Source organism: Gallus gallus, chromosome 11 (genome assembly GCF_016699485.2).
Source record: "Gallus gallus isolate bGalGal1 chromosome 11, bGalGal1.mat.broiler.GRCg7b, whole genome shotgun sequence".
NCBI lineage: Eukaryota > Metazoa > Chordata > Aves > Galliformes > Phasianidae > Gallus > Gallus gallus.
In genome coordinates this window covers 2,594,945-2,605,703 of record NC_052542.1, presented here as the reverse complement: position 1 = coordinate 2,605,703, position 10,759 = coordinate 2,594,945, and the positions used below count along the sequence as shown (strand labels likewise).

General features: G+C 47.7%; 1 protein-coding gene and 1 long non-coding RNA gene across 3 annotated transcripts in view; one reads left to right on the top strand and one right to left on the bottom strand.

Annotated features, from left to right (window-relative positions):
• The first annotated feature begins 945 nt into the window (after positions 1-945).
• NECAB2 (N-terminal EF-hand calcium binding protein 2) overlaps positions 946-10,759 on the top strand; it is a 52,066-nt gene continuing 42,252 nt past the window's right edge. For both annotated transcript variants that reach the window (XM_004944143.5, XM_414072.6), the window contains exons 1-2: positions 946-1,156; positions 8,099-8,123. In XM_004944143.5, the coding sequence (XP_004944200.1) occupies positions 962-1,156; positions 8,099-8,123 (220 nt within the window). In that variant the 5' untranslated portion in view covers positions 946-961. The remainder of the gene's footprint in view (positions 1,157-8,098; positions 8,124-10,759) is intronic.
• On the bottom strand, positions 2,052-10,273 carry LOC121106584. The gene is made up of 2 exons (XR_005839135.1): positions 10,177-10,273; positions 2,052-2,440 (listed from the first exon to the last, which is right to left on the bottom strand). It is a non-coding gene; the product is annotated as an uncharacterized LOC121106584 (long non-coding RNA).

The following is a 10,759-nucleotide window of genomic DNA, read 5'->3' as shown; positions in this document are numbered from 1 at the left end:
AGCCTCAGACTTCCAAACAGAGCAATGAATCTTCAGAGCAAATAGAAAGAAGGAAAATCTAAAGAACTTTGCTTATGAAATTATGCAGCAAAGAGCATACAGCAATGCCAGGCTGGGTGTGATTAGCACAGCCTGACCTATTTAGCGGACAGATGCCCAAAGGAGAAAGACCCCAGTGAGGGAGGGTTCCAAGCCCCCCCCTCCCAGTGCATCCCTGTATCCCTGTGTCTGAGCTCACACAGAGGGACCTTGCTCTCTCCAGCCCCTGAAAGGAGGTTGTGGTGGAGTTCAGCGTCTGCTCCCAGGTAATTCTGCTAGAGCAGGTTCAGGTTGGATATCAGAAACAATTTCTTCTCCCAAAGAGCAGTGAGGCAGTGGCACAGCTGCCCAGGGAGGGAGGGAGTCACCATCCCTGGAGCTGTCCCAGAGCCGTGGGGATGTGGCACTGAGGGATGTGGGCAGTGGGCACGATGGGGGTGGGCTGAGGTTAGACCTGGGGATCTGAGAAGTCTTCTCCAACATTAATGACTGTTATTCTATGACTCTATGATCTTAGGTGTGCAGGACATATCCACAAGAAGATCAAGGCTTGTGCAGGTGAACACAAGTGTACAAGCAGTGAACATCTTTGTGAAACAGAGCTATAGGATTAGGAATCTCTGGCTGAGCACCACGCTTAGCTCTGCAGCCACAGATGCTGCGTTGCCCCAGGTGACATCCCTGGATGTTCGTCGCAGGGGCTTTCTGGGCTGTGGGGTCAGAACCAAGTTTTGTTTACTAGCAAGAATCACGTCTGAAGAGCGGCTCTGGGAGAGAGTTGAGGGCTGTGACGGGACCTCCACCCCGAAACCTGCGGGCAGGGCAGAGCGAGGAGGCAGGAGCCCGCCCCTGACCGCGATGCGGAGGAGGGCGAGAAGGAGGAGGAGGGAACCCCGGATCCGGCACGAGGCCGGGCGGAGCGATGTGCGAGCAGGCGGCGCGGTACTGCCGGGCCGGCGTGCACAGGCTGCTGCGGAAGCCGGCGCCGGCGCTGCGCGGGCTGGACGGGCTGCTGCGCTGGGTCGGGGCCAGGATGAGCGACAAGGGCGTCGCCGACAGGGAGCTGCTCACCTCGGGAGCCTCCGCGCAGAGGAAGGGCACCTCCGTCATCCTCGATGTGAGTGGTCCCGAGGTCCCTCAGCTAGGGGTCGGGCATTCCCTTAGCGCGGGTCCTGCAAGCCCACTGGAGAGCACGGGGATTCCTGCCGCCCTCCTGCACCCCGCAACCGGCGTGGTATCGGGGTTCTTTCCCGGTCATGCATCCCCTTGCGTGGGTCCTGCATCCGCGGCTGACTGCGGATGGGTGCAGTCCGGCTCCTGCCCTGTCCACCGCAAGGCAGGTAGGAATAGGGTGCAGCTTGGTCCTGCATCTCCCGGACCCTATGAGCATAGGGTTGCAGCCCAAACCCCACATCCCCTTGCCTGGGCTCTGTACCCCTATTCTGGCTGGATATGGGGACCTGAACACTGGGAGCAATTTAGGATTGGGATTATTCCCTGAGTTCTGCGCCCAGTGGGCTTGCTGAGAGTGCAGATGCAGCTCAAATCCTGTATGCCCTTTCTGCTCATCCCCCAGGCTGGCTAGGCTCCTGCATCCTCTGGACTGTCTGAGCAAGGGAGTACCCCCTGGGTCCTGCACCCCCTTTCCCAAGTCCTGCAGCCCCCAAACTGCCCCACCACCTGGGTATAGGAATGTACCCTGAGTCCTTAATCCTGGCATCAGCTCAACCTGGTGGGGATGCAAGACTCCAAGTCACACAAATTGCTTGCAGGGGGATCCCCCAGACTCCATTGGTTTTGGGGTGTACCCTGCCTCCTGCACCCCAATACCTGACAGGGCTGCAGCATAGTGCTGTCTGCCTGTGAGTGCATCGTACCCAGGGTGCCCCTACCAGGGCCTGGGGGAATACACAGGGGTGTGCCTGGTGCCTCCACTCAGTATTTAAAGTCTTCCTGATTAGAGGGCTGACGAGGTTATTTGTGCTTAAATGAATTAGGAGAATGGAGTGAAATAACTGGCGTGCAAATGGTGTAATTACATAGCTTTTCTGGCTGCAGCATCTAGTAATTAAATGTGTGCATCCTCAGCACTGCTATCTCCTAGCTTTAAAAATAAAATGTAGTGAATGCAAAAATAAGCTCCAGAGGCACTGGCAGTAGTGAAGGATAACTCGTGCTCTCTTGGCCCCTTCAGCTTCAGGCAGCCAGAGCTCTTCCAGGCAAGCCCTTGTGTTTTCTAAGCCATTTGTGAGCGCTGGCATGGGCTGGTGAGTCTGAAACTCATCCTGTATGTGAGCACCATGGGCTGGTAGGCATTCCAGTTCACTGGATGAACCAACTCAGCTGTGTCTATTGGGCAGCCAACAGCAGAGGAGAGCAGAATGCTGATGGATGGTCATACCTGGAGAAATTAAGATGAGAAATTAAATACCCTTATGATTTTTTATGTTAAATTTTTCTCTGCTTTTTTTTTTTTTTTTTTTTTTTTCCCCTGCCCTGCTGAAGTCTTACAGCAGTGTGGGCTTGGGAGCATAAGTGTAATGGGGGAAGCAACGTTAATTGGATACCTAGAGATTTTTGAATTAGGGTTGTGTTCCCAGAAAAAAACAGTACCTTATCTGTTCAACTTCACTTTCTTTAAGTGGATTTTTTATTCTACTTCGAGCTGAGAAAATGAGCCCTCAGCTTTTAGAATAGTTCAGCCATTGGGACCTACAACAGTGCTGAACATGCAGCTCCTCAGCCCATTTCCTCGTCACAATGGGACTGGAGCCTTTACTTACCTGCTAAAAAGAGAAGTGGGTTCTGGAAATGTAAAGTTTGAAGGTTTGTAGTGTTTGTTTTTTTTTTTCCTCCTCCTTTAGAACATGCTTCTCCCATTTCTTAAGGTACAATAGAAACTTCAATTTAAGTTGTGGCTTTACTATAACTGGCTCCTCAAGGGCATTGTGAAAGCCAGCTTTAACAACTGGGAAAATGTGCATTTGGGTTAATTTTCACAAGGTAGCAAAAGGTAACAAAGATTCCTCTGTAATCCTCAGGTATTTCCAATTAGCTCATGCAGCTTCCATGCTGTGGGTGCATGTGGGAAGAGCAGTTCCAGCTCCTAGTGCTGTGGCTCCTCAGAGGATGGAGGAAGAGCCCTGGCAGATTCTGTGTTTAAATAACATCCTCATGAGTTGAGTTGAGGGCTAAGCTTGGTCTGGTTATGAATTGTGTAAGATGGCTCTGATGCTAATGACATGCTGGTCACTTCTTCCTCATCTGTTCTGGATTTCTTTAGACTCAACATCACCAAAGGGTTTGTTCTGACTCTTCTGGGCCATGAGGGTGGTGATGGGTCAGTGAGAACTTTCCTGCTCCCTTTGCTTCCAAGAAACAAAACCAGGATGTTGTGGGGTGAAAGCAAGGGCTGAGGAAGGAGGTCCAAGGGGAGCAGATGTCTTCTGCCATCAGCCTGGCCCCTGTTGCTTCAGGGATAAATCCTAGCTTAGGGATGTCTCCAGAATTTTATTTTTTATTCTCCTTTATTTTTCTTGTGTTCTTCAAGGTAAAAGTTGAATAATGTTTAATAGTTTGGCTCAAACTGTGCTAAAACTGTGGAATGGTGAAAACCTGGTAACAGGCTAATGAGGAAGACATATAAGCATTATGCATTTCTTGAAGCTGGCAGCATTTCTTGAAGCTGGCAGCAATGAAACCAGGAGTGAGAGATGCTCCTGAGTGGTGGTGGCAGATGGAACAGGAGTTGTGCTCAGTGGTGAGCTCACGCAGTGTCACCATATCCAGGGGTTCACCTGGGTGCTTGCATCCCACAGTGAGGTTCCAGACTGCTGCCCTGTCATCAGGAGCCCCAAACTCAGACTGACAGCATCCAGCCTGCTTGAGATAAATGATGTCTACCCATAGCTTCTGAGACAAGATTGTGGCAATGTTTATATAGAATCATAGAATCATTAAGGTTGGAACAGACCTCTCAGATCCCCAGGTTCAACTCCTACCCACCCCCACCATACCCACTAACCACGTCCCTCAGTGCCACATCTCCATGGGTCTTTTAACACCTCCACAGATGGTGACTCCATTACCTCCGTGGGCAACATTCCAGCTGCCCCAACCCTGTTGTGATGCACGGGGTTGTTGTGGCTGAAGTGTAGGACCTGGCACTTGACCTTGTTAAAGCTCATACAGTCAGCCTTAGCCCATTGATCCAGCCTATCCATATCCCAGGGCCTTCCTACACTCAGACAGACAGACAGACACTTCCCCCCGACTTGGTGTCAACTGCAAAATTACTGAAGATGTTCTCAATCCCCTCATCCAAATGGTCACCATAGGTATTAAGCACAGCTGACCCCAGCACTGACCCCCGGCGATCACCATTTGTGACTGTTTGCTAGCTGGATGTAACTCCATTCACCACCACTCTCTGGGCCCAGCCATCCAGGCAGTTTTTTACCCAGAGAAGACTACCTGTCCAAGCCATGGGCTGCAGCTTCTGCAAGAGAACACTATGGAAGACAGAGTCAAAGGCTTTTCAAAGGCTGGTCACAGAAGGAGATCACATTGTGGTCTCCATCTTTGTCCTGGGCTGCTTGAGATGCCCTTTGTGAGCGGTTTCTCCCTGCAGCCAGGAGGACAAAATCCCTTTTGAAAGGAAGTTCAAATTGGCACGGTGGTCCTACAACCTACCTGTGATCACAGTGACATTTCTGGTTCAGAGCAAATCCACAAGTATCATAAGACTTATAAAAGGGAAAATAGGAATGGGCTGTTGGAAAAAAAATATATCAGGTGTATTTGCTGTGTGTGATTGAGTATACATGCAATACAGAGCTGGGATTATTAGCTGCCCAGATGTGGGAAATGTCTAGACAGGTATTACTCTGTCTGGGAGTACTTCAGTTGTTAGTTACATACTGCTCTTACTCATCCCCTCATGGTGCATACCACCTGTGATCACACAGGTGGGAAATACATTGAGTGGAAGTGCTGAGGACCAGCAGCTACACTTCCCTGTTGGCTCCTTTTGGGGTGAAGCTGCTGGGAGGGTGCGCAGCCCCTGGCTTGGCCAACTGTGGCCGTGTGCCTCATGGCCCACTCTTTTTGGTCTTAGTTTGAAAACCCCTGAGGAAAGCAGTGCCATTGCCTTCGTGTCAGATTAAGCTTCGAGTTTGACCTGCTCTGTCTTTTGCTGAGGACTAACTTATCTCTGCCATCCTTGCTCCATCCTTGATAGAGCTGCACCTAAGGCTGGTGCTCACGGAACTACCAGCACTGTAAATAGAACAATGTCAGCTGCAACCCCTGCCCCTCTCTTTCAGCCTTGTTTCTGAGAGCTAGGCAGTAAAAAGCAGAGCAGGTAAGAGGAGAAGTGAAAGGCAAGGGCATGGTGTCAGCTGCTCCTCCCTGGGAGGACGTGCTGTGAGCCCTGCAGCTCTGCATCTTTGCAGGGGCACTCCGGCTGGGACTGTGTTTACATACCAACAGCATATTTCCTACTCAAACACCCAGCCAGGCCTTTGCCCTGTGTGGGGAAAGACCATTGCAGGATGGCCTGTAATGATGTAGTCCAAAGCATAATACTTCAAGTTGTTATTTTCTGACACCAGCACCAGAAAGAATAAGTTTGTTGGAGAGGAATTTCCTTATGGGAGTTCATAAAGCCTTGTCTCAGCTCCAAATGAGGACAAAGGGAGAGGAACAACACAGGGATGTGGGAACACCGTGAGCAGATTCACCTGGATTTTGTGTCTGCCTGGATGGTGTTCTCTCACCCGCAGGCTCTCCTTACCCAGGAGGATGGATATTGTTTGTCCTCGGTTCTGCACTGAGATCAGCAGGAACAAAGAATTCTGGCTCATCTGCACTCTGTTTTAAATCAACATCATGCTAACCTGCTGAAAGAATAATAAACTCTACAAACTCTGCAATAATTCCTAGGTTTGTTAAGGGAGTGATTGTCAATTTAATGAAATTGCCAGGAAAACCTCCCTGAAGTAGCTTCCAGCGTAGCTCTTTCTTATCCAAGAGCTTTAAGAAATCAGAGCTGAATGTTTAAATTTGAAACCATCAATTTTACTTAAAGTTTATTATTACCACCAATGTTTTGAATTGCTTTCTTCTGTCAAATAATTGCAATAGCTATTTGAGAGCACCACAAAAAAATGTACATTTTAGAGAAAGCCATTGGAATTCTTGAAAGATGTTGCTGGCTCAAGATATGATAGTGATTGTGTGCATCTAACCACCTGGCAGATGGAGCAAGATAGGATGAGAGGTAATGGCCTCAAGTTGCATCAGAGGAGGTTCCATTTGGATATTAGGAAAAATTTATTCTCTAAAAGAGTGGTCAGGCAGTGGCACAGCTGCCCAGGGAGGTGGGAGTCCCCATCCCTGGAGGTGTTCAGGAGCTGTGGGGATGTGGCACAAACTGTGGTTTGTAGGCAGTATTGGAGATGGGTGGATGGTTGGACATGATGACCTTGGAAATCCTTTCCAACCTTAATGATTGTAAGTATGCTGCAGGCAGGGAACTGCATGCACTTCAAGAGTACATCTCATAACATGGGTTAACCTGGCCCATGCTGTGGGAGTCCTCACCATGCAATCTAGCTTGTGCTTCAGAAATTTCCCTGATAGCTTTGTAACACGGCAGATGAGGAGAAGCTCAGTGCAGTACATTTTGGGCTGGATAACTTCTTTTTACCAGCTGTGAAAATAGCACCAGTGGGGTCATCCAGGTGGCTGGTACAGTTTGTTTTAGTTTTGCAGTTTAGTGTAGATCCTGATTCCTTGCTGGAGCAGTGTTTTTGGCAGCACTGGCAAGCCATCACAGAGCAAATCACACCTCCATCAGCCTCCTGATGCTCATTCATGCTATGGTGCCATCTGCCCATGCTAACAGGTGGCTGTATCTTGAATAGCTTTCTCTTCTGCTGTCCTGTTTTATCATTTTCCTAGGCAAAATTTTGGTGGTCCAATTAAGAACTTGCTTACTGACAGCAATGCTAAGCAGCTTGGTCCTGTAGAATAAAATGAGGACATGAGGCGTCCAAGTCAGGAATACAAACATTTCCATGAGCGTGGTGCTCATGGCTGAGTGATGTGTGCAGAAACCCTGGGGGTGCTTGAGGTCCCACTGGCCCACTAATTCTGCCATCCCACAGAAAACAATGCCTGCTCCTTCAAAACCCATATCCTCAGTGAGGTCCATGAGCCTGCAAACATGTAGGATTTCCCTCCACACTTCTGGTTGTTCTCAGAAATAGTCAGCCTAAGAAGTGTGGTGGCAAGCTCTAAACCTTGTAGGGCTTCTATGGCTCCTGAAGGTTGGGACGTGGCTGTCTGCACCGTTCAGCTGAAGCAGAGGGTGCTTGCTTCTGCCCAAGTGTGCCAGAAAGTGCAGCTTTGACTTAGCCCTGTGCAGCCTAGGAAGCACTTCCAGCAGAAGAATGATTAATGTTGCTTAATTAAACCTTATGCGTTTAAATAGCATATTCTGCAATGCAATTTGTCTCTTGGGTTTCTTGTGTGCAGCAGTTTCTTCTCTGATTTTTTTTTTCCTGTAATGATTTTATGACCCAGAAAAGAAGAGATTGCATTTTTCTGGCTGTCTCTGATCTGTTCTGCTGGTGCTTTTATTCCCTCTGCAGGAAAATGCCTTTGAACAGACAAAATCTCTGCTCTGGCTCAAATTAATAGAGTCAGATGTGAAGAGATGATGATAATGTTGTCCCTTTTTCTGTCCAGTTTATGAGCATCTTAATATTTCAGTAATTTATGGCCAAACCTGTGCTAACAACCATTCCTGGCAACAGCCTTTAAGATTTCAGCCCTTGCACAAGGGTTCTGCTATTAATTGCAACGTGCGAGGAGACTTTTCCTACCACCAGACCCATTAGTTACTTCCAAAGCCAAAGCACTGATGCTTCCCAGGGAGTGTTTGTCCTTTGCACTGGGGCAGGGGCTGAGATTGGGTGGGGGAAGCATATGGACGTTTGGGGGGTGCAACCAAACTGCTGAGTAATGCATTTTTCTCTTTCTCTTTCAATTCCAGATTTTTAGAAGAGCTGACAAAAATGGTAAGTCTGGACATTCATGTTTCACCTTTTAGTCACTGAGCTTTTGTTGGTATTGCTGTTCTTTTTCCCAGATGGTAACTGTTTAAAAGCCATCCATCTTACTGGGTCTGACACTGGTTAAGCATTGGAATAGGTTTTGTCATTTCTTTGGCTGAAGTATTCTTAGAGCAGGTGTGATACCCCTGTGCAAGTCTGTGTGGCAATACCTGCCAAATTTGGGACAATTTTAAAAGTTTCAAAATATCATACATATTTTTGTTAACCTCAGTCAAGTGATAAATGAAGGTCCAGTTCTTTGTCATCTTGGAAGGAGCTTTGCAAAATGAACCTGCACTGTGAATATCTGTAGCCTGGTTCTGGATGGACCAGGCACACGCATCAGAGAAAAGACCACTAAGACCATCAAGCCCAACCCCAGCCCAGCCCCACCATGCCCACTGCCCATGTCCTTCAGTGCCACATACCCACAGCTCTGGGACACCTCCAGGGATGGTGACTCCCCCCCTCCCTGGGCAGCTGTGCCACTGCATCACTGCTCTTTGGGAGAAGAATTTTTTCCTAATATTCAACGTGAACCTGTCCAGCACCACAGTGCTCCCCTGGATGCTGTTTGACCATCAGACGGGTGTTTGCATGGCTCAGAAGTGGAGAGTCTAGGTCACGAAGTATTAAATAATTGTGGATCCCCTGTGACATATTTGCCATACAGTCCCTGCAAAAATTAAAAAAAAATAAAAAAAAAAATTACAAATCTGGGTGCAGGTTGCTGTGGGCTCACAAAGCAGAGCTGCCCATCATCTGAGTTATCTACTGCATACTTTGCTACTCTCTTCTGAAACCCATTTAAGATAAATAGCCCAGCATTCACTCAGAAAGATTAAGATGCTTTGATTTTGACAGAATAGCCTAATTTTGAATGGTTAGTTATAAAAATGTTGCTTGATGGAAACAGGACTTGTGTCTCAAAATCTCCGGTCCCTGCAGCAGGGGCTCCCATGGCTGGGTATCTTGATAGCACCGTGCTATCAATGCAAGATGCTGCCATTAGCTGCTGTAATGTGAGCAGCTGGCCAGAGAACTGACTGGGCACTTTGCTGCAAATAACACCAGGCTGTGTCACCTTTAGCAAATAAATCCTGCCCCCAGGAGCTCTGGGAAGCACCTTTTCCTCAGAGTGTGCAATCAGTTCTGTTCAGAACACATTCTGCATGTAATTTGGTAAAGCTGATGCCATGAATCATCAAGTCATTTTCTAAAGGGCATCTTTCCCTGTTTTGTATCTATTATCTTTATAATTATCTGTAACTACTGTCTTGCAAAATGGCTCAGATACTGACCCTGTTAAGGGCAACACGAGTGTCGCTGAAAATGACAGTGGCATTCTAGGGACACAACTGTATCACCCCATTAATTCACTGCAGTGACAGATAAGGTTGCTACCTCTACCCTGCTGCTCTTGGTTGTAGATGTGATAAGAAACAATCCACTGGAGTGTACTCAGATGTGTATTTGAAGACATAGATGGGAACAAAGCCATTCAGTGTGTGCTTTCTTGAACACCTTCAGCTGTTCTTGGAGATGAAATACAAAGAAATCTGAATGTGAAATTTAAAAAAATTAATTGGTTGTATGTAGAGGAAGGCGTCAGACTTCTGTTGACCTGACCTTCAGCTCAGAGCCTGCTGAGGATGTAGCAGAGCTGTAAAGGATGAGCTGGAGGACAGCAGCAGCAGGTGGATGGAAAGGGCTCCTTGATTAAGAGCCTCTGAGGGTGGTGGAGTAATGCCCATTCCCATCCCAGGAGGGCCATTCTTTAAAAAGTTGCCCACAGCTATCTGCTAGAGGCACTTAGCTCCTTAAAGGAGATTTATGCCTTTAATACCTTTACTTATAAAGCATATCACAGTGTGGTGAATTTGCGCTATAAATGATGGGGGCATGTCTGCTGCTCACAAGCAGGGAACATAAACAGCTTTAGACATCAGAGTGACCATGGAGCCCTGTCAGCTGGCAGTCGGATGGTGCCAGCTCCTCTTAGAGCTCCTCCTCTCACCTGTAACCAGCAGTGTTGCTCTGATGATGGCTTCCTAATGTGCCAGTAATGCCCCATGGCAATGCTGTCCCCTTGATCCACAGAACTGAGATATGTCATAATGTCACCTTAAAGGAGGGATTCTGGGTTAGGAGAATGGAAGGAAGGTCCCAGAGCTGCACTGCACTTCCCCTGCCCTATCATGACATGTGCCAAGTACCCCATACCATTTGCGTGATGCCCTGCAGCAGGTGCAGTTGTACCTTAGTCCTTTCTTTATTCTGGAAACCTAAGAGATCACCGTGCATGGACTTATCTCTTTTTATGGCATCTAACTTCTGGGCAAAAATGCTTTTCTGGAGTTGTTTGGAGTTTAAGAATAGCAGGCATCAATTATTAATTACCTTCTTAATTTACTGAAACATTTTTAGAAGGCAACTTAGTTGGAATTTGGCATGATAATTTTCCTCATAATTATTAAAGGACTTGGAGTACTTATCTCCCCATCCTCTCCATCAACTTAAGACCCTTTTAGGGAATGCATTTATACAGAACTGGAGTGGTGGTGACCAGCTGGGATCTCAGTAATACAACACTAAAGACC